Genomic DNA, 22,955 nt, shown 5'->3' on the forward strand with positions numbered 1-22,955 from the left:
GTCTATTTTGGCCAGTGATTTCGTTACACAATGACTTTTATTCGTACAAATGGCTGTTGAAGGGCAAAATTTTTAGCTGCTATCGAGTGGTACATTCACCTTAAAACACATAGATGCACTTTTCACAGTTGTTCTTGCTAATTGAAGTTCTAAAGTGCACAGTTCACTAACGTCAACCTCGCAATTGTATACTGCTAGCAAACACAGTTGTGTTTTGAACCAAGTGGACATTGAAAACAGTCATGATTTTATGAAAGTGATGTGTTTTTTCAAGATCTATGATGGTTATCGTGACGTTGTTGACCGCAGCTCTGTCGGTTTGGTTCATTCTAGAAAGTAAATGTGTAAAACACGTTTCTACTCGCTACTGTGATGAATCCTACCAACCAAAAGCAATCGCAAACTGCGGATACGCAAGGATCACTAGCTACGGTTAGTTCGTATACAGTCTTTTATCTCTCATCGAACTAGAAAGCAGTCAAGAAAAATAGTTCCCATTCGTTGCAATATCGTAGGAAAAAAAATAGAAACAATGTTGTACAGCAAGTGATCGTGATATGTGTAATAGACGAAAACATGTTGTATTGGAGCGACTTATCGTGTCCATGGCGAAAGAGTGCACCAGGTCTTCGGACCTCATTCCGTCTTCTTTTTCATATCTTCTCTTGTTTTTGAAATAGTCCATGAATGGGACTGCGATGTCTCAGCGAAGAACTTTTCCATTAGCTCTATAGCTTGTTTTACTTTTGTGTTGTTTTTAATTTTTTAAAGTGTCGTTCTAGGAACTGAATTCCTCACCATTTCTTCGCGTAACTGTGCATGATTTACGTTTTTCATAGCCGCAGTGAAATCCTAACATCTGCTCTAGAACAACGCTTGCATAATTACACGAAAAGTGGAGCAGAAACCCATTCCTCACAAACTGAAGTTATTGAAGAGATGTTCTATTACCAGAAGAAGCTATTAAAATAGCTAAGAAGGGTTTTCTTAGCATAACGTTTAGTCGTGATAAGATGTTAGTCGTGCACAATTACACAGAAACGGACAGAAATTAAAATGCCATAAGCTAAAATCCATGGAGTATTTCTTGAAGAAAAAAGAAGAGACAACGTACAAAAAAATACAAGACGAAAAAAGCTTCGAGGAGCTTCAAATGCTCTGAGAGAGCGTTTGAATCGACGTGGGATCGTCCTGGACTGTAGCAATGAACGGTGGTAGTGAAGGTCCTTACTCGATCCTAACCGCTGCGACAGCACCGCTTCAGACGAAACCGAGACGCGCGAGCGCGCGGTTCTGAACTCTGCAGTTTTGGTGATTATTGACTATTCACAACAGCGCGCTCAATAACCACCAAAACCGCAGAACCGCCAACCACCCGCGCGGCTCTGAACTCTGCCGGCAGCCTTGCGCAGCTGCACAGTGCTTCATGTCGTTTTGATTCCACTATACATGAAGCCTGGTGCAGTTGCGCTCGAAGCAGCGCGGTGGAGTTGGTGGTTGCGATTGAGGTGGAACTCTTGCCAGTTCCACTCTTTGGTACAGGCCTTAGAGGATTTTTGCTCCGACTATGCAATATGCTTTATCCATACGTTGTGTGAACACATTGTGCGTTCTAAAATTAGTAATAGGCTGTGGAAAGTTGTCGGGCGCTATACAATTTAGCATTGCTGTACGCTGAGTATTATAGTCGTATTTTGCCAATCTTAGGTATGCAGATTTTCGTAATAGGACTTGTAGTACTCATCTACATCAGTGAATAGGACAAAGTTTATGAAGAACTGAGGCAGTCTAACAATATTTCGAATACATTTGAGAAGAATAATATTAACGTTGTAGGGCGAGAAAGAAGCTACAGTGGAAGTAGTCCCAGCTGATGCAAATGTGTTTGCTGCACCACAGCGGGAGCGGAATTTCATTGTGAGACCAGGGTTAGTATTATCATTATCAGAAGGAAAAAATGCATAAATTTATCACAAATTAGCATCACTCCTACTGGGGGATATTTAAAATATATAACGGTAGTACAAGACCGGTTTTAACGTCCCACTGCTTATGTGAATTTCGTAGCATTTCCTAGCAGTTGTGTAAAGAAAGTTGCATCTACTATCGCCATTGTATGGGAGTATATTATTCTTATTATTAGGATTTCTCGTTTTTCCCATCTGATCCTTAAGGTAATAGACATTTTCAGATTCGTTTATTACTTAGTAACCATGTCGTTCTGCGAAGGATTGAAATTCGGATTGTACCTTAAACACTATCAAAATCAAGTTATTGTCAGCAACGTGGAAGAAGGTCTCCCTTGCTTGCAACCCATGAATTTTGAGTTGAGCATTTTTCTCCTTGGAGCCATACGATTTTGTTTTTTTTTTCAGATTCTCTAACCTCAAAGACACTGAAAGTAATGGATCGCATTATTGACGTTAATTCCACACCAGTGTCGGACAAGGACGTTTGTATGACCTTAATAACAAGCGCACTAACAGTGAGTACACCATGGTTCTTCTTATCTTTACCTGTAATACCAATATCCTTTTGAATTAAATAAAATACTCGCATATTTCCTCTCTCATTTTCACGAAGCACACAATCCTTGGTTCCTTCCACTTTTCCACACTACTTCGATAAGAATTTCCGCATCTTCGCATTGACAAAGCACCAAGGAGAGGAATGGCTTAAAGAAACATGATATTCACAATACCTCTGATTCACGTACTTACGGGCTCCCGAGACTTCAGAAGATTTTCAAACCGTTAGCTGATAGGTGCACTATCAGTAGCTTATCGTAGAATCATTTTAGCAGGCTGGAGTTGTGGATATGATTATTGAACGACCAGTCGATGCTGTGGCGATCGAGATCATGGAGGCAAGCCAATTTACTACTTTTATTTGCTCGAATTATTTTGAAGAGAGATGAGAGCAGTTACTTATCATCATCTGGATAAGAACAAGTACACATTGACAGCCACAAGATGTCGAAAAATGAAAAGAAAAGCACAATCATGTGAGGACCAATAATATTCTGCTCGGGAGCAGAATATTATTGGTCCTCACACAGTCCGCAACGAATGTGATCAATCGGATGAGCACGATGGGATTCTGATGAAGTTCAAAGGAAAAGGAGTGTGTCAAACAGGCGCATGTTGCGGCCGACGCGTTGCGCTCACCGGTTGAACACTTTCGGGATAAACTATGTAGTCCGCAAGAGCATGTGATAAAAACGTCACTCTAGAGTTGTGAGCAAAACAGCGCTAGGTGCTCTCATTTCTTTCTCTTATTTAAGGATGGTGGTGCAGGTTCGGGTAATTTTCTTCATTCGACTGGTGTTACCGATGTGCATGACGTTATATTCCGGATTATTTTATTTTAATTTCAGAAAGCGCTCTCGGATTCTTTGCAACAGACACCTTCAGTGCTTATGGCTTCTGATGTGAAATCAATTGTTTTACGATACAATGAAAGGCGGAAAAGTGGTTACTACGAAAAGAAACGGGTATTAATTGGATTTATGAATATCTTGATCCTTTTTTTTTGCATGGGATCTCTCGGAAACATTTCTCAAAACACTATCAGGTTGCAAAACTCCAAGAATCATGAGCAAACATTTAATTTTCCGCGAATACTTGGTTTTTCTTCAGTACTCCACAGTCCTCCTACAAACCACCTCGTACTAATGCATTCACCGCACAATCGGATTAGATCAGGAGAATGATTGTAGAGTCCGTTCTATCTAAATGAAAGATGATTTCGCATGCCGTAGATCCGGTCAAGTCAGGGCCGGTATGTGCTGCCGACGTTATTTATAATGTCCTTCAAGGGGGTGGGCCCACAGTAATCCGTCCCTTCAGTGCCAGCAGGTTCATAGAATTTCTTTCTTACTTTTATTAGACATTTTCAGCGTAATATTGCATGGATAAGATAACATAATCTTAGCAAAAACATAGCAGTTTATCTTCTTGTTTGTAGCCTAGACGCCTCTCAGATTTTAGTTTGCAGTCATTGGATTTGTACGCCAAATTCAGACAGGGTGAAAGGATTTTTCCAATCCGAGAGAGGGGGCGGGAGAAGGGCAGCGGGAGGGGTAGGGGAGGAAGAAGAGGAGGAGAAGAAGAAAAGGAGAAGAGTAGTGAGGAGGGGAAGGAGGGATAAAAGGAGTCAATATACAAGTCGATACATTATCTTGGCGAAAAAACAGATTAACGCACACGTCCCACAAATACGGCAGTACGATCCCTAAGGTTCCATTGCGTAGGGTCAACGAAGTGGATTGAAACATTTGAAGAGGAAGAATAAGCTCAGAACCATACTTAAAAGATTAATAACTCAAGTGTTTCTTAGTTTTCAACTAACTACTACATTTAAACTCAATAGGACTTGATAAAAAATGAACATTGTGTGAATATTGTCAGAAGATCATTAATAATTTTACAAGAAGAGTATACTGACAGAGTTTTGAACGAGTTTTGCAGAAGAAGTTTTTTTTTTTGTGTGGAATATCCAATACTCTGTAGGAAACCTTAAGTTTTGTTTTGGAATTTAGATGAGAAGAGTTAAAGAGATAATATTTAATATTACTATGTAATTTTTTCCGACTTTTTCCAGTCTAGTTTTTAAAAGATTCAGAACACCTGGGATGGAAAAGCTTCACATAAAGGCTTCCTCAGACATTTTCTCCAGATATAAAAATGAATTTCTAAAACATGGTGCCAGTTGTCTGGAATGGGAAAATGTGCTGAAATTCTGATTTCTGTTAGAGAAAAAGAATGGAAAAATTTGATCTTGGACAATGCTCTAATAATGAGAATAATTTGGGTCATATTTGATGCAAAGCAATTCACTTTTAGCATTTTGTAGGATGGAAAGAAGACGGGAAGAAAGCCAGTTTTCCTATTTCTGTCCCATAGAAATTCCATACAGAAACTGCCTCCTATGAAGTTCAATAGTCATTTAGAGCAAACCACTACGTTACCGTACACACAACGCAGAAAATAGCAAAAAGCAAAAAAATAGAAAAATCCATAACCCTTCTTAAAATCTACCATCTTTGAATTTTACACGGCCATTTTTTTAAACATCTTCGGAACTCCTGTCGTATCCGGGTACTTTCAGTCTAGCATTCTACGCCAGCCAGGTCCAGTGAACAGAGAATACGGGCATGTGATAATTCCACAAAATGAGCGCAACGAAATGCTTATCGGTGTGGATGACGAAAAGAGGATACAACACTTACGTGTAATACATATTTTCTACTCCTTTTTTCATCCGATGACTTACAATTATATTTATATTACTTACTGTGTATCAGATATAAAAATGCACGTGAGAATAAAAAGACTGGCAAAATCGTTTGTATTATCTGGAGTAGTTTTCTGCTTAGTGAAGTAATATGCGTAGATTTTTTATTTTATTTATTTTGTATTAAAATGGATTGTCAAGTGGACAAAAAAGAACACTTTCACAACATCTTTTGCCTTTTGCATTTAAGGTTGAAGGCAGAAGTTGACAATTTTAGGAACTCCAAGGGAACGGATAGGCTTGGGAGGGTAAGGTTCATTTACGGGTTCATTTACGCTATGTGTATATGAGCGTAATCACGCTCATTTCTTAAGCGTAGTAGTCCAGAAAAAAGACGTGTGAACGACCTTTGTTTCTTCCGTGCTCACTACAATCCAACTTCTTATGTGATAGAACAAATGAAGTTCTGTTGACGCCCTTCATATTTAAAGGCATCACCCCACGAATCTGTGGTGGTGCGGGTTTCAGGTGGGTTATGCCTATACGGGGTCGTAGATTATGGGGGGTAAGGTGATTCCGTCCATTTCTTCCTAATTGCCGTAAAAAAACGGATCAGAACATGCGGCTTCGAGCGTTCTGGGGCGCTATTTTCTAAAACGAGTTCTATCGGCGCGCGCCAGCCTTGTGCACGCGTCTCATCTTCCGGACCGGTTTTTTACGGCAATTAAGAAGAAATGGACGGAATCACCCTCCTCCTTATAATCTACGACCCCGTATAGGCATAATCCATCTGGAACCCCTACAAAGGAAATTCTATTGACAGAAGGAAAGAAATTATTGGAAACGATGGGAGCATCAAAAATGAGCAGCATATTATCAAATACATCGTTGCAGCTTTTTTTTTTTAATTGAATTTTTTTCTTTACTTCGGAGGATCGATGTACGGTCCATCGTTAAGGTCAAAATTCCCATTTTTGAAGCGCTAAAATTAATACTTCCGGGCACTGCTTCATTCCTGTACAAAAGAATCTCTTCTTCAACACCTTTCGACTGGTTATCTCGATTAGATGCAAAAAGCAGGTGTTGAAAATGATCTATTGTGTCCACTTAACACTCCATTCAAGTGATCTAAAAAAAAATTTTGAGTAGAAAAAAGAAAATACCGCTATCGTATAGAGCTAGAGGTTCTTTAACAAATAATAGAGATAATTTGCCAGTTTTCTTCATTTTCATGTGCATTTTTAGATTTAAAAATTCTCTCACGACTATTTCTCAACAAAATACAATCTATCTGCAGAGGGTGCCTTTCAAACAGAGCTCGAGATCACCACGTCGCAAAAGAAAATCGAAGAAGAAATCCTGAATCTATATAGCTTAGTATCACTGAATACATGGAATAATCTCATTAAAGCAACAAACAAAGACAAATGAATATTAAAATAATTCAAAATTCGTCTTTTTTAAATCAAATATTTGCTTCTTCTTGTTGTTATTTGCCTGTTGTTTACTAGGCAAAGGCATACACAACAGCTTTGAGCGGGTTCTTCAAGAAGGTTGCATACTCGCAGCTGATATTCACAGGAAAGGCCAGTTTTAATGTAGTTCAAAAACAGACATAACCAATTTTTCATTTCTGAAAAACAAACTCCGGGTTTCATGCCTCTCAGCTTCTCGGCATTTATGAAGGAAATGAATCATTTTACTGACATAGATCCTCAAAAGAGAAATAATTGTACGAGAAACTACAACTATAGTAGTATAGTATAGTAACATCTGAACTGTTTTTTTTATAGCGGTTCAGTTTTTAACTACTAGAAACTGTGTCTAGTAGTATTGTTGTATATCATTACTCTTTATCTACTAACTCCATAACTAAGATCTGTGGAACTCCGATTCCTCATTTCCTAGAATTGTAGCGATTCTGTCGATGTTCCTACGCCTTTAAGCCAGCCTAGGGAAACGTCAGGGAAGGCGTAGAGTTGGGTCGTAGATTGCGGAAAAGAGGGTGGCTCCAGTCCTCTAGTCGTCGTAAAAACCGGCGTGGAAGACGGCATTCTTTCCTACGAAATCGCTCACAACGCGTCACCATTTTGCAAGATTAATGATATCTCTCCATTAGTCTGTCCACGCCGAAGTGCCAGAGGCGAGAGCGCCCTTTAACGTGCGTCTTAGTAACTAAAGCGAATTCTACGCCGTTTTTTTTTTTCAGGACGATTAACCGCAAGATCATATTTACCTTGTTAAAGGTCTAAAACTAAATAAAATAACGATAGAAACGATAAAAGGCGAAAGGTGCTCCTGGAGTAATGCCAGAAAAGTTGATTCAATACTGAAAGAACATCAGAAAATGGGAAGTGAAACGTGAATGGCAGTGTTGCAGACGCAAAATCATAGCTACCATGTTAGAGGTCCAAAACTCGGTTCGAGCAAATCGGATCCCTGCGACAACAGTGAAGTCGAGGGTACTCGAATTTTCACCGGTTTGCTACAGCGAAACTTCAACATACTTCGTTACTCAGGAATCTCGTCGCAAGGGATTGACCGTGGTGTTTCACCCAAAATAATATCCAAAGGATATCTACTTCGGGACGTCAATATGGGGGTGTAGAGCGGGAGAGAAGCGGAATTTTTAAATGATTATTAGCTGGTTGAGATCGCGAAATGACTGCTGAATTCCAACTTTTTTCGAATTGGTAGAACATAATATGACGAACGTGAATATGATTTTCCATAGCATTTTCATTAACTGAAAAGTGAAAAAAACGCAAAAAAAATTGAACAAAACGTCAACTTTTAAAGAAGAAAAGTACCGAGAGAAGATGCAATAACTGTGCACCATCCTAATATAATTTAAAGGACGAAGGGTAGTTTTCTGGCGCTGACCAATCTGCTTGAAATGCGTCAAAGCTGTCACTTCAACTCAGAATCTTTTGAGTTTCACGAACGCATGTCTTAGTTGCACAATGACTTGCAGTGGCCATCCGATGTTACAGGTCTATGTATTTATCCTCTCAATCAAATCTGGCACCGATTTATCGACTCTAAAGGGATGAAATGCTTAGTTGGGACTGGCGAGGTTTCGAATCATATACAGTGCAGTCTGTAGTCGCAGCAGATCTTCTTTCCGACTGCACTACATCCGCCCATTTATCGTTTATCCGTATATTTTCAAACGTTTTTTCACCTCTACCTTCCCCGTTGACATGATCACACTGGACCAATACTTTGTCGAGCGTTGATAATGCGTATGAAGACTCTGAAATGGTTCCTTTTGCCTCAGTCAGTTACATAATCCGAAATGGAACTTTTTGGCGGCTTAGATACTCATTTATACTCGTTTTATTGCAATTAGCATTAGTTAAGGTTTTCGAAAGCGTGTTGACCAACACAATGACTGGCGGGGGACAGCCGATGTATCAGATTAGTGTTTTTTTTTATCCTCCTAGACAAGTCTGGTACCAATTTATCGACCCCGAAAGGATGAAATGTTTGGTTGGGAACAGGGCGGTTTCGAACCATGAACGCTGCGGTCACAGCGGACTTATTACGATTTATTATTACGATTTATCTGTCTAGTCATCGACATTTGCCAAACCTGTTAACTTTAATTAATAAATTCAAATTATTGCATGGGCTAATTTTTTCAGTTCGTGACAGCACGATGGAACACAACATAATTTGTTCTTTATTAGCAATATATTATTTGTTTATATTTCAGAGAGTACAATTTTCAACAAATAACCCTATTCGCGAGATTCTGATTCACGAGATTCTGATTCACGAGATTGTGGACCTGGCTTTGAAGGAACTTTCTGAAACGAAATGCTAATGAGATGTTCAAAGATATGCTAAACTCGAGTAATAGTCAGTTTTTTTTACTCTTACTTCACAGTGAAAAAAGTCACAAAGAGCGAGGTATTATATATTAGGTGAGTGTACCTTTCTTCTCTACAAAATCTACTGATTTTGTTGTGCTATCTCTGTATGTAGAAATGAAGCGCCGGTATTCATCTTTAAAAGGTTTTCACCACCTTCAACGCTTTCAATCCAAACAAGTGTGTACAAAAAGCTTGGGATTCACAGGATGACGATGATCATCATTGCCGTTACTTTTGAAGGTGGGATTGTTTCTTGTTTTCAACGAAAATCTCCATATACGTCATTTGAAGCTGCTAGATGCATCTTTCTATCATATTTCAGCTGAGGACTTCCCTTGCTTCTGTTACGGTCGCAGAGAAAGAGATTACATCATACTACAAAATTTCCCCCTCGAAATTGTCTTCAGAAAATTCTGGTGGATATTTCTGCTTTTCCAAAACAATTTGGTAGCTCGGGAATTATATCTTAGCCGGCGATGCAGCGTAGGATCAGAGGTAGGTAGACAGAGTTAGCTATTTAGGTAGCAATGATGATGGATTCCTCTAGGATAAGAACCACCGCTAACTGCTCTAGCGAGGCATGATCGCGGCATGCTCGAAAATCCGCCAGGACCCTCTTTAGCGCACCCTCTTCTTTCTAGGAATCCATCACACCTAACCATGCGTTGCGAATGAGGGTTTGTTAAGGTAGGAGAATTATAAACGTGAACCAAATTACCTTTAGGAGATGGGCTCTGTTCAAGTTGTCCATACCAATCTGAATTGATTTGTGTTGGGCTCCTTCTTCGAACTGAACTCTTCCATAGTCACGTTGTGGAGCGTCAGGCGGTCGTAGCACCGGAACCTAAATTTGAATTGTAGAGTTATTTCACGCTTGTACAGAGACGAATAGTTATGGAGCAATCGCTTTTGCTTATCATGTGCTATTACATATCGATATCTTATTTACAGTCTCGTATCTTTCAAATCTGTAGTTCTTAGTCTGAAAAATAAACATTCGGCGGAAACCACCTGGTTGTTGTGCTAATCAGTTCGTAGAGTAAAAGTGCTTTGACCAAAAGATGCTTGGAGTTTACTTCCACAACAAGGGGTTAAAAGTGAATAGTTTACTCTTTACGCATCCAATTCGACAAAAAAAAATCCACTTGATTAATTCTATAGTTGCTATTTCGAATTAATCCGTTTCGCAGATTTCTGAACTCTCAACATCTCGAATTTTGGATTCTGCTGAGCAACTCCAGTCAGTATTTCTACATTCGTTCTATTTGATGTTTGACTCATTTTTGACAAAGTTAGGTTCAAGGTGTCCACTTATTATCTGTTCTGTTCTTGACAGTAGATTCCAAAAAATACATTTGGAAAAAGTTAGTTATCCCAGAACTATTTTACCATATTATAAACCTGTTGTAGCGCTATCACTTTGATTTAAAAAGGATAAAGTCACTGGCGTATCAGTCCACCTGGGATGCGCCAACGCGTTTTACTGGAATTCGTAATCGTTGAGGTTTTGGAACCCGTGTTGGCCTATACAATGACTTGCGATGGCCAGCCGATAATCAAGTCAGTGCTTTTATCCTCTCAGACAGGTTTGATACCAACTTATCGACCCCCGAGAGATGAAAGCCTTGGTTTGCACTAAGGAGGTCTCGAACCATCGATCGTTTGGCTACAACGGACCTCTAACCAACTGCCCCACACCCACCCATTCACTTTGACTTAAGACTCATAAAATTTGCAAATGGAATAAGTTGCAAAGATCTAGCCTCATATTCATACCGGTTTCATTTTTCCATGTCCCATCTTCAACTTTTCAAAGTATCTCTGCACAATTGATTTCACATCTGACGCCATAGTGATAGATGGAGGTTGTAGCTGTGATGCTGTGAGGTAGCCCTAAATGAATATTTTTACGATGAAGAAAAGCTTGCTCTAACTAACTAACAAAATACCTCTACAAGGGCGAGAGCTGCAGGATCCACGGCGCGTTCTACGATCATATTGACAGTGCCATCTGTCTGAAACTTGAGACGAGAACGTTTTTTGCCTTTATACTACCAGAAAACATCCGTACAAGTGAAAGGTGGATGGAAGGCGGCACGAATTTAAGATAGTTACAAACAGCATTAGTGCTTCCAAAATTCGACAAAAATTTGAAGAAAATCCAAAATACGGATGCAAAGCTGGTTACAAATGTGGCTATTGCTTTTCACTTGTTCGCGCTAGGCCAGTCATCTTGAATGTAAAATAGTTTCCAGGGAATTCTATCCGTTGCTGAAAACAGGGTCATCCAGCAAAGGAGCGATACAGTGGTACAGTTAGCATTTAAGTATATGAATACCTTTTGATTGTCGTACGGGTATCAAGAGAACATACATTTCAACGGACTGATCGAGACCAATTAAAAAATTTCAAGAAAGACATGAGAAAATTAAATGTTTGTTATATGTGCAATCTACACCAATCCAATAGCGTTTTTAGCAGCTTTGGTCTCACGCCGTTACTACACAATAAAATCAAATACTTTTTCTAACGTAATTAACGTAGTTGGGCTGTTGTAGTGTAGTGGCTAGAGGTTCCGCTTTTTGCACCATCGATCGGAGGTTCGAATCCGCACTAGTGCTCACCAAGCCTTTCATCCCTCCGGGGTCGATAAATTGGTACCAGATTTGACTGAGAGGATAATAACATTGGCTTGATCATCGGCTGGCCACCACAAATCAATTATATAAGCCAGTTACACGTTCGTAAACCTCAAACGATTCTGAATTGAAGTGAACGTGGGGGCGCATCCCAAGAGGATTAACTAACGCCGGACACTTTATCCTTTATCCACTTTAATTAACGCTATTGACATCCTTATTTCGACCAGCGTTTCGCTGTCGTCGCTTTTGTCAAAAACTGAGAAGTTTCATATCCTATGAATTGTCATGTGAACTAACGGACAATACTGATTGACCAGTTGAGGGCTGAGCTGGAAAATCTAAAAAGCATATGAAATTCGCCAAATCCGCTAGTTGTTAACCTTACCAATGCTTTGGAAGACGACTGCGAAAGCTAAAAATGAATGGGAACCATGCTGGACCAACGCAATCATGGAGGGGATAATCTAATAAGTATTATAATTGAAAAACCTGTAGTGATCTTATTATGAGTGACTTCGCCACATTTTTATCGGTCACAGGTATTCCATTCACGTCAATTATGTGGTCTCCAACTTTCATGGCATCAGCAGAAAGTGTTCCTGAGAGACGGCTATGTATAGTTGTTAATTAGATGTTTGTGAGTAACCCTAGGTGTAGATTCTAATAAGTGAAATAAACTAATGATTTTTTAATTAATTAAACTATTTTTTAAACTGATTAAACATCAAAAATAATAATAATAGTCTGAGCATGTGGCTAATTGGCTGGATTTCAGACTTTCTCTGGTGTTCGCTTCAATCGTTTTCACTGATCAATAGAAACTGAGAGTGGTTGCATTTTCTGTAAAATTAGAATTGTGTCGTTCTAACAACGGTTTCTTCTTCTTTTTCATAAATTTAGGCGAAAGATTTCGTAGTTTCTCACAATGACGTGAACTACATCATCATACTGATAAAGATAACATTCCACGTCAGCTAATGTAACTGTTGGGTACTATTTTAGCAGCCGTTTGCAGGATTTTCCACTTCTCGAAGAAACACTTACCAACCTGAGGGAAACGTGCGAAGAAATAGGCACGCGGAGGAGCCAAAGAGGTGAAACGCAACAGGTGCAGTGGCCATGGCTATGAAACGGTTCACAACGTCCCATTTACTCCTTGTCAAAACCACATGATTTAATTGCGGGATACTACGTCACCACGGCACATCATTTCCATGCTGTTTGACCCGTGTCAGCCCATTTTATTGCTCTACAATGCCGGCGTACCAATTTCATTATTCGGATTACTAATAGGCGTGGAAGATGCCGTTTCTTACGCCGTTTCGCCGCCACCTTTGCGCACTCGCCGCATCCGTGCGAGCGGTCGAAGTTAATGAGGTCTCCTCATCGGCTTGTTCATGTGGAAAAATGAAGGGCTGCTGTAGGGGTTCTTCATGTTCTTTCATGGAAAAGATGAACCACCTCGCATCCCAAATCTACAACCCCATTTCTGACTTTCCCCACCGCATCAGATTCGCGGTATGCAACCTTTAACGCCGACTAAGAGTTCAAAAAAAAAACAATCAGCCGATCGAGATACACGTTCTCAACTGATGTCTTCCCATGAATGACCACTGTGAACGTACTTTCAAGTACATGGGACAAGAAAGCTTGTCTTTTGTTGAGAACGCGATTCTCATTTGGAGGCGGAACTGTGACGGCAACACTCTCTTACCTTTTTCAACTTTGCTCACAATAACCATATTACGATAATGCTTTATTCCAAGACCAAATCGTAAGCCACGGGTCACTCTCAAAATCACCATATAATAGGCAAAGCTGAAAAGATGGGTGTTGAATGACTAAAACTAAATGCTAAGCTAAAATGCATTTCTCGTACCCAGGTCTAACTACAATATTTCGTTGACGTTCCGATGTAAAACCAGAACTTTCTAGGTCTGGATCTTGCGAATTAGCACGTTCATCCATGCCTACACTGATTATAGCACAAACTATTTCCAACTGACTTTGTTCATAAATCGACTACAACGGGGTAGATCGCTGAATACTATTATATAAAACACAAAGAAACAACGTAAATTGGAACACAGTTGTTGACTTCACCGACTTGGAGGGCTGCAGCTATAATAATGGCGGAATGGTACTCTCTGATTTTAAAGGCACCCTCACCTGTTCACTTTCACCTGTCAAAATGTCAGATCAGAAGTGATAGTAGTCTTCCCAGAACATGCATGTTAGATCTAACTCAAAAGGCGAATTAAAGGCATCACTCCACGAATCTGAGGTGATACGGATTTCAGGTGGAATATTCGTTACGGGATGGGAGACTACAGAGAGCGGAGTGATTCCGTCCATTTCTTCCTAATTGCCGTAGAAAACGGCACGGAAGATACGGCTTCAGGCGTTCTGGCGCACTACTTTCTACAAGGAGTTGTACTGGAGCGCGCCAGCCTTGTGCGGCGTCGCATCTTCCGGGCCGTTTTTTTACGGCAATTAGGAAGAAATGGACGGAATCACCGCCCTCTTCATAGTCTCCCTTCCCGTATACGAATACTCCACCTGAAATCTGCACCACCTCAGATTCGTAGGGTGATGCCTTTAAGTGCCTCTCCCGATATCAATTTTTGAAGTATTTCAACGGAGGCAGAAAACTACGGTGTTGAAGTGTAAGATGGTGATTAGCAGGCGATTACAAGTCCGAGGGAACTTTCTTTGAGATTTCGACTTCGCAATTTTGTCTTATTAATCTCGGGATTGATGTGTTGGTCACTGAATGGTTAGAACGCGCAGACTACATATGCACCATAGTTCTCGCACCTTCATTTGCAAAGAGCAGCTCGAGTACATTTTGCTTTCTATCTCGGCGAGGGCCGCTATCGGCTGAACACCACCACACCACATGGCTTGATCACTAAACGTCTACATGTAATGACACGAGCATGTGATGTCGTCTCTCGAACTCAGTCCCATCGAGCTTTACTGGCAGTCCGAGAGAAACTATATGTATAAATTAAAAAAAAAATCAAGCCTGCTAATTTGTTTCATCTGCGAGTGTTTAAGAGGTCAACCGGCCGCTGGTGAACGTGTTCTTCACTTTCTCAGTCATACTTTGATGATCATGCATTGAGGATGACTGCATGTCACAGTGTCAAACATTTCCGAGAGGGTTGCAATTCCCTGGTACCAGAAATTGGAGTCCTGAGAATCATGGAACAACTCAGCAGAGGATTTGAGTTTAGTACAAGAATTGAATAGTTTTTACTTCAGAGAATTTTTAAGGGACCGAGACAAGTGATAGTCTAATGGAGCGAGGTCTGGATAACAGGGAGGATGGGAGACCATTTCCCAATCCATGGTGTCAAATTAGCGGAGAGTGGCCAAAACGACATGCAGACGCTTCTTGCGGAGAATGTGAGCGGCCGCACGTCCATACATTCGATAGTCGGAGCTGGTGCTCCGACCCTCTTCAACCTTCTGGACGGTTGGCGAAGGGACCCCTCTCACTTTTGGACGATTCATTAAAGGGCCGTCTTCATTTATGAACGGTTGGGGAAGGGACCCCTTCACTTTTATACAGTTCGGGAATTGGTCATCATCACTTCAGATGCACCTCTTCACCCAGATCCCCTTCACTGAGGAGGGTCCGGCTCCTCCCTGTGGCACCTATGCGCACGTCTCGGTCTCCTTTCTCGGACTGGACTTGACGATTTCCATGATTTTGTCCACATTTTCGACGATTTCGACAACGACGAGACCGTGCCTCATCTTCGATGTCCGTACTACCAGAACGGAATCGTTGAAACCATCGCTCTGCTGGTGCATTCGATACCGCACTAGGTCCATAAACAGCACAAATTTTTTGGCCACTCCACCTTTTCACTTTGGTCGTATTGGTATTGAAGAATGTATCGAATATTCTCTTTTATTACGTCCGTTTTGGAACGCTGCTACATTCAGTTGGCTCCACCAAACACATGACTGATGAAGAATTTTCCTTTAAGGGCGATGTCACATTGAAATCGCCGTATAGCATGAGCTGATGTGATGTCAACATCTTCAAGTATTACAGATTATCCATTATAGTTCCGTCCAGTCTTCCAGTAATAACAAGTTGTGTACCATGTTTTAGCTAGATTTAAAAACTTTGTGTCACTAATATTTCACAGCAAGACATGAAATAGGAAACGATGAATATTCGAGAATCAGCAAGTCAAGATTTGGCACTGCAAAAAGATTACTTGTATGATATTCCTACAATCAAGCATTACACAACTGCAGACAAACACTGGAATGAAGAAAAATTCAAAGAAACTTCCTCAATCATTGTTTACATTTCATTCCCATACGAATGGACAAGATTCGCGATATGGTGCATGCAGAAAGACACTATTACAAAGACGAAAACCTCTGACAACCTGCAAAATTAGGCGAGATACCATTGAAGAGCGAAATAATGAAACACGATTTCAACTAGACGACCTTTTCGAAGAGACCTTAGAAATTTGATAACATGCTATCAACATCACAACAACACAAGCTATTCCTACTGTAGAACATGCATTCAAATATACAGAACAACGTTAGGTAAATCTGAGAAGCACCGGAGAATAAAGTAGTTGAAAGCTGCATATTTAATCGCAAAAAGAGAACGTTTACCATCTTTGATACAGCTCAGCCTTAGTAAGTGGTCCTAGTAAAACAATAAATCCGCACGTTCCTGCAGCATAAGCCGCCCACAGCAAACCCCGCTGCCAACGATGAGTGAATGTAGCTAAAAGTACTGCTACAGATTCGAAATCGAATAAAAAAAAACATAAGTGGAGGAAATAAAAGAGTGACGAATGAAAAAACGAGTTTCCGCGACACTTTTTTCTGTTCTAGAAGTGCAAGCTGAACCACGTATTCGGCGAACAACATACTTATAAGCAGAGGGCTGCCATTTATTCACTAACACTTTACCACATTTGACTGCACATAGGACGACCACTGCTTAAAAAAAAGAAAAGTCGGAAAGGAAGTCGGAGCTAATAGCTCTAGCTTGTGTAGCCACATTTTGTGCAAAGCGAATCAAAAGTGAGCAAGTGCAAATATGACACAATTACAAATCGGGGAAGTAACTATGCCCCCGATCGTGTATCACATTAATATACTACCGACCACAGTTAGTTCCACGTTTCCAAAACTTTGCAATAAACGTACCAATCTCAGTGAACATAGGGAGTCCCAAGGAGTTGCACATTGCATGCGTCACAATTGGTGCTAATGCGTGACCCGTGGAAAGGAAAAGATAGGTCGCATATGCACCGAAGGCGTACGTATACGCGAATTGGAATGCTAAACGAGGTGGGATTTTACAAAAACTGTTCATAGAACAACTGTTCCCACCTCTCCTGGCAGTAGCTTCTGAAAGTGAGAAGCCTCGTCGTCGATCATCACCGACGTGATGGAAGTGGCTCGATGCGAATGGTAAAGGGCACACGATAATTGTCATTAACGGTGACAGACAGCCTGACAATAACGATGCGCAACAGCAGCGGAACGCGATTTCCTCAGTAACAGGAGCCTTGAGAAATTAACTATTTCAGACAATATTTACATACACTCCAAAAAATGCGTGGTACATTTATGAGACCTTTCAAACGCAATCTGTTGTTCATAGTTAAAGGCTTCGGTTAACAAAATGGTCAACATTTTTCTCAACTGCAGTTCTTATTTTAGGACTTACCATAATAGCATCACGTATCCACGTTGGCTGGCAGAACGACGCCTTCCATTCAGAAAGGGCTAAAAGCTACGACTTTACTTCTCATAATGAATAAAGGGATTCTTTCTCGCTCAAAACCTCCAAGTTTTTGAGATTTCAAAAAATTCGAGAATTCAATGAAAGAAATTTCCGCTAATATTGAATTTATCACCAGCATCTGCTAAAAGGTAAAATTGTTAATGGCTACATTTTGCTTTTTATCTTAAAGTTCTCGTAAGTTTTATTCCTCATTAAAAAGTGAAGATTATCAAACCACGTGACATTTTTGACACTTGCAAATTGTTTAAAAGCAAAAACGAAAAAGTCTCGCAAAATTGGCAGCATCGTTAAACTTACAAAAGTTCGACCACAAGTGACCATCCAAATACATCATCAGCCATTGTCCAGTATACAGCACAGCTACCAAAACAGCGGGCAAAATCAGTGCCGCTATTGTGCCTTCAGCGCGGAAGCCCATTGAGCGCAGTGGAGAGGGATCACCACGCTGTAAAAATGCACGATTCTGAGCCACTAGTCAATATCATTTTGGCATTTCATGATAAAATGATATCTTTTTAAGATGCGAGTCCTGGAGTTCTTAACGAAATAATGTGAAATTTGCATGTTCAACACTGGAAGGTTGGGATAACGTTTAGGATGAATTCCTTCTATTCCTTTATGGTACCATAAAGAATTGTCGTAAACAATAGGTGAGCAATCCTAAAAACGTTTAATTGTTTCATAGTCAAAAAATGCAGTTAGGTATTCACATACAAAACAGCTACAGTCGTGTTAATCCCACACACAAAGTGACTCTGTCCTCTTTGACATATGCCATACCCCACCGTTGCAACCCAGTGTCACATGTGCAAGACAAGACTGCACACTCCACGTCTACAAAAAGCATGGTAAATTAAAATACGTTTTCTTCCCGTTCTTCATGTCATTTCTAACTTAATGGTATTATTTGTTAGTGGATTTCGAGGATTACAATCTTTATGTGTGGAAGGGACTTCAGGGTATGCGAGACAAGATTTCTAAATGTAGGTTTCTAAAGTAGTGAACATTTTGTTAGAATCACCCCTCTTTAAAGTTAAACATCCAGCACAGATTGCGAGCTTTCGGTAGTGACAAGTGCAAGACAGAAAAAAAAAAGCAAATAAAGAAGGAAGGAAAATAAATTGCTGCATGGCTGGGATTGCTTAAGTAGCACGCATTAACAACCGGAAAACTTTATACCGGTGTTTTCAGATATAGTTTTATTGAAAGGAGAACATAAAGGTATGTGAATCTCACTTGTGACAATACTCCGTACGTAATCGTCACAGACAGCACATTATTCACAACAGCAGCAATAAAACGTTTGCGAATCGAAAGTGGATCATTTCGATCTGTTCCTTTATGATCGGCGATGTGCAGCAAGCCAACGTATGATAAAGGAAAGAGAACAGCCAATGATATTGATGCTCCGCATCCCATAATCTGAAGTTTAGTCTATTTAAACAAATGCAAAATATTCAGGAACAATAGAAAAAAATAGCAATGGCACTTACAGCATTAATAGAAGTACGAACGAACACATAACATATGGATTAGTGACAGTACTGTACCTTGCAGCATAGAGGAGTGCTCACAAACTCAGAATAAATATCATACCACCCCCAACCGCACCCAATTGGCCGACATTCTTCTTTTTTGCCATAGAAAATGACAACTGCTATGGGGATGGAGAAAGGAGGGGAAACTGCTTCGAAAAACGATAAAGAGCATCGCGTTAATCAATCCCAACGGGGATGCGCCTATGCGTTCGTCTTCAATTCAAAATCGTCTGAGATTCATAAACGCGTGCGCACCCTTATAATAACTTGCGAGGGCGGACCAATGTTTCAAGTCAGCGTTTTTATTCTCCTAGGCAAGGCGAGTACCAATTTATCGACCCAAAATGATAAAAAGCATGGTTAGCGCGAGGGGAGTTTTGAAACATCGATAGATCGTACAGTCATATCTGAGCCTCTTACTGACTGCGCTGCAAGTGCCCCTGCTTTGAAAAACATGAAAAAAAAGGAGAATGGACAAGTTATGTGAGTTCAACATCAAATAAAGCAAATGTGGTGCAAAACACGAAAAAATGAAAAAAAAAACGCAAACTAGAGGAGGTAAGTGAGAATTCTGAAGCAGACTTCATGTGTTATTTCCAGTAGCACTTGTTTGCGACTATAGTACTCCCCAGCATATCGATTTACAGCAAATGCATTTCGTTCCGCAACAAATTTTCCGGTTCGCTTTTCTTCCACTAACAGCATTGGCTAGACATATTAGTGCCAATGAGTCTGTAATAAAATGATTTTAATTTAAGAGCATATGTTCGTCTTAATTAGAATATTTGGAGGGAGATCCTATGACAATAATAAAACCAGACTTTTTATTTACAGTTTATAGAACAAAATAATCTAACATGCAACAGATTAACATCTGCGGTACCAGATTGTGAAGCTACAATAGCATGAGTAATTCTGATAAATACAGGGAACGTCCCAAAAGTGATGAGGCTGGGTAGATAAAAATTGATTTATTGAACATTTTTAAAAATACGGGCAGGAGTAGGGCAGTCGGTAGGAGCTTCCGCTGTGACAATCGTTCTAAGACAACTTGGCGCCAACCATGCACTTCATCCCTCAAGGGAAATTGGTATCAGAGGAACATTAACTGACGGAAGAACACTAACTAGATAAAACCTCGAAAAACCAGCAAATCATTGCATAGGCTAAACACGCTTTCGTAAACCTCAAGCGATTCTGAATTACAGTGAAAGCGTTGGCGCATTCAAAAGGGTTGATTAACGCCAGATACTACATCATTTATTCCTTAGCAAATACACTTACTAGACTTCAAAGTAGGCGCTTTAAATATCGATCACCGTTCCCAGCAGTTCTACCAGTGTCCGAAACACTTGTTAAACTCCTCTTCCGGAATGCCGGAATGTCATTTAAGACTCGTGCAATTTTCAAGAGTCGCTTGAATCTCGGGAGAGGACTCAAAACGTTGAGCTTTTAGAACCCTCTTGATCTAGGGAAACGAAGGAAGTCCAGCGGTGACAGCGTCGACACAACTTCCTTCTCACTAAATTCTTCACCAGCAGCGCAATGTGAGCGGGAGCATTGCCGTGATGAAGCTGCCGGCGACCGACAACGCCCATACGGACTCTGACGACTCTTTTCACCAACCGCTCGTGCACTGTTTCATAGAAATATCGTTGACTGTCGTAAAGACGGGTACCAACTCCTTGTAAACAATTCCCTTCGCAGAAAAAAGACAATGAGCACGGCGTTCATTTCTGTCTTGTCTCTTCTAAGAACTTTTGAACACGGAACAGGGTGTCATCTCCGTAAATACTTGTCAAAGTCGACACGTCCGCAGCGGACTTGCCGAGCTTGATGCAAAATTTTATGGCGAAGCGTCCCTCCAAAGTTGCCTGTATTTTGAATCGCGATGCTACACAAAAACAGCTTTTGGCTCGCGCCGATACTGGCCCTCTCAGCGATCAGAGGCGACTGAGCCAGGCATTATTAATAACACTCCCCACCACCACTCCCCCACCGTTCGCGCGCGCTTCGGTGCTTTGGCCGATTACAGAAGAACAGTCACATTGCACTTGCGATGTACCTTGTGATTACGCAAACACGTCTCCATTCAAGAATTTTAACCATCAAATACAGTACAGTTGACGAATTCAGAAGGTGAAACAAAAGCAGTAGATATGCAGTTAGCTAGTTTAATTACTTAGTTTGTTCCTAGGGTACCTATGGCCTACGGCGCATCCCAAACGGATCGATTTACGCCAGACACTTCATCCTCTATTTCGGACTTCGGTAGTTACCTTCGGGATGTTGAATGAAAAGTGCAAAAGATATAGCAGCCATCGATTGACACAAATGAACAGGACATTAGAAAGGGATTTTTCAGCAGCCCATCTCGCCTTCTCTTGAATGGAAATTTGTTGGAAGACTTTTAAGTCTGCCATCTTGTTCGTGTTCATTTCAGATAATACTTCCAATGAGGAAAAATCCTCCAGCCTTTTGTCTCCTTTTGAACAGAGCGGATATTAGAAACCGATGAAATCTGGTTTACACTCTATCAGGATGATTTTTCTTCCTCCAGAGTGTGTTTAGAATGCATCAAAACGTTATGTAGCTAGCTTCACCCGATCACTTCGTTTTATTTCTTACGCATTGCTTTTGATGAATTCACGGTGTAAGTGATTTTGCACGGCATCATCCTTTCTCCTATATATTGTCACTGGTTCCTATATCAATATATTGTCTCGATTTGGCTCAAATGGCACAAGTGTAAGAAAACGAAAAGTTCTACTTATGCGAAGCAAACAAATCAAAACAATTACAATATCTAACATCCCTTAAATATAGTAGGGTCAAAACGACATGAAACACGTACGCAATTGCGTACGCAGCTTCTTTCGAGGCGCTTCGGTGGAACGTAGTGGCTAGGAGCGTGGTGAAATCCTTGCTGGCACCACCCATCGCTGCAGTAGGCGACGGGCCCACCTCGGTTCCAACTGCTGCCTCCACAGCGCCGCTTCGAGCGCGTACGCAAATGCACATCAACTACACTCGTGTTTCATGTCGTATTGACCCGACTATACTTCATATAAAGACATGTCTTCTACGTAGTTCCCTCTAAAAATATCGCGTCTCTTCAACAGTTCAGAAGAATTCCGTAGCACACAAGGAATGTGTCGACCAAGTGAGAAGACCAAAAATAGGGAGATCGAATGAACACTGTCTCAGGGAGAAATATCTTTCTGAATGAAAGTAGAGAGGAAGAACACCTCCCATTAATCCAATAGCGTCCGCAGGAGTCGCACGTACACAAGGAAAGAACGTGAGAATTCGCTTAAAAAATAAGCATCTTGGACGAGTTCATTTAAGTCCCTTAAAAGTTAAGCGAACATGATATGAATGAACAGATATGCACTTGCATCTCGAGATCACATATCCTTAGAATTACTTGGGGCGCATCCATATCACGAAAACCTAACCACAAGTAGAGTAGAATGAGATAGATTTCCAAAATGGAGAACGTCTTCCCTAGCTTCTCCCTCGGGCTCCCTCACCACTTCAGATTCGTAGTAGTCTGCTGCCTTTAAGCTACGAACAGTACAATACAAAAGAAAGCAATGTGATGACCGAACAAAAGTTCGAGGTTCCACTTCTTAATTTGCCTTGACCGAGAAACCGTGGATTAGCTTGGCTTTGCTTCCTCAAGGTCGCAGGGACTCTCCAAAGCAGACTTCCCGTTCTCATTCAAGCTCATACCGAGGAAAGGTAGGATCTAAAGGAACAGGTGGTACCACTGATACCGCTTGACTGCGAGTCAAGTAGATAAAAAGTTCTATTTTGGAATTATGCACCTGAGTGAACCAAGATGCACCAAGTAAAA

General features: G+C 40.7%; 3 protein-coding genes across 5 annotated transcripts; 1 reads left to right on the plus strand and 2 right to left on the minus strand.

Annotated features, from left to right (window-relative positions):
- Positions 1 to 372: 372 nt before the first annotated feature.
- On the plus strand, positions 373 to 6,598 carry RB195_016364 (uncharacterized protein; the record flags this gene model as incomplete). Of its 2 annotated transcripts, XM_064207489.1 has the most annotated exons (8): positions 373 to 432; positions 1,837 to 1,928; positions 2,192 to 2,295; positions 2,376 to 2,485; positions 2,801 to 2,866; positions 3,377 to 3,493; positions 5,110 to 5,232; positions 6,533 to 6,598. In XM_064207489.1, the coding sequence occupies 8 exons, from the start codon at positions 373 to 375 to the stop codon at positions 6,596 to 6,598; spliced, it is 738 nt and encodes a 245-aa protein (XP_064063370.1). The 2 variants fall into 2 exon arrangements, with proteins under 2 accessions (XP_064063370.1, XP_064063371.1); XM_064207490.1 differs by lacking the exons at positions 373 to 432; positions 1,837 to 1,928; positions 2,192 to 2,295; positions 2,376 to 2,485; positions 2,801 to 2,866 and adding an exon at positions 3,285 to 3,296.
- Positions 6,599 to 8,978: 2,380 nt separating this feature from the next.
- Positions 8,979 to 13,723, minus strand: RB195_016365 (uncharacterized protein; the record flags this gene model as incomplete). The annotated part of the gene is made up of 7 exons (XM_064207491.1): positions 8,979 to 9,047; positions 9,832 to 9,957; positions 10,890 to 11,006; positions 11,063 to 11,128; positions 12,245 to 12,354; positions 13,470 to 13,573; positions 13,635 to 13,723. 7 exons carry the CDS (start codon positions 13,721 to 13,723, stop codon positions 8,979 to 8,981), a joined length of 681 nt encoding a protein of 226 aa, XP_064063372.1.
- A 2,359-nt stretch (positions 13,724 to 16,082) lies between these two features.
- Positions 16,083 to 19,801, minus strand: RB195_016366 (uncharacterized protein; the record flags this gene model as incomplete). 2 transcript variants are annotated; one of them, XM_064207493.1, is made up of 8 exons in its annotated part: positions 16,083 to 16,170; positions 16,412 to 16,526; positions 16,955 to 17,089; positions 17,141 to 17,318; positions 17,481 to 17,539; positions 17,856 to 18,003; positions 18,795 to 18,980; positions 19,679 to 19,801. In XM_064207493.1, 8 exons carry the CDS (start codon positions 19,799 to 19,801, stop codon positions 16,083 to 16,085), a joined length of 1,032 nt encoding a protein of 343 aa, XP_064063373.1. The 2 variants fall into 2 exon arrangements, with proteins under 2 accessions (XP_064063373.1, XP_064063374.1); XM_064207492.1 differs by lacking the exon at positions 16,083 to 16,170 and having other exon boundaries at positions 16,408 to 16,526.
- Between the last annotated feature and the right edge of the window lie 3,154 nt (positions 19,802 to 22,955).

The sequence above is a fragment of the Necator americanus genome, chromosome V (assembly GCF_031761385.1).
Source record: "Necator americanus strain Aroian chromosome V, whole genome shotgun sequence".
Taxonomy (NCBI): domain Eukaryota; kingdom Metazoa; phylum Nematoda; class Chromadorea; order Rhabditida; family Ancylostomatidae; genus Necator; species Necator americanus.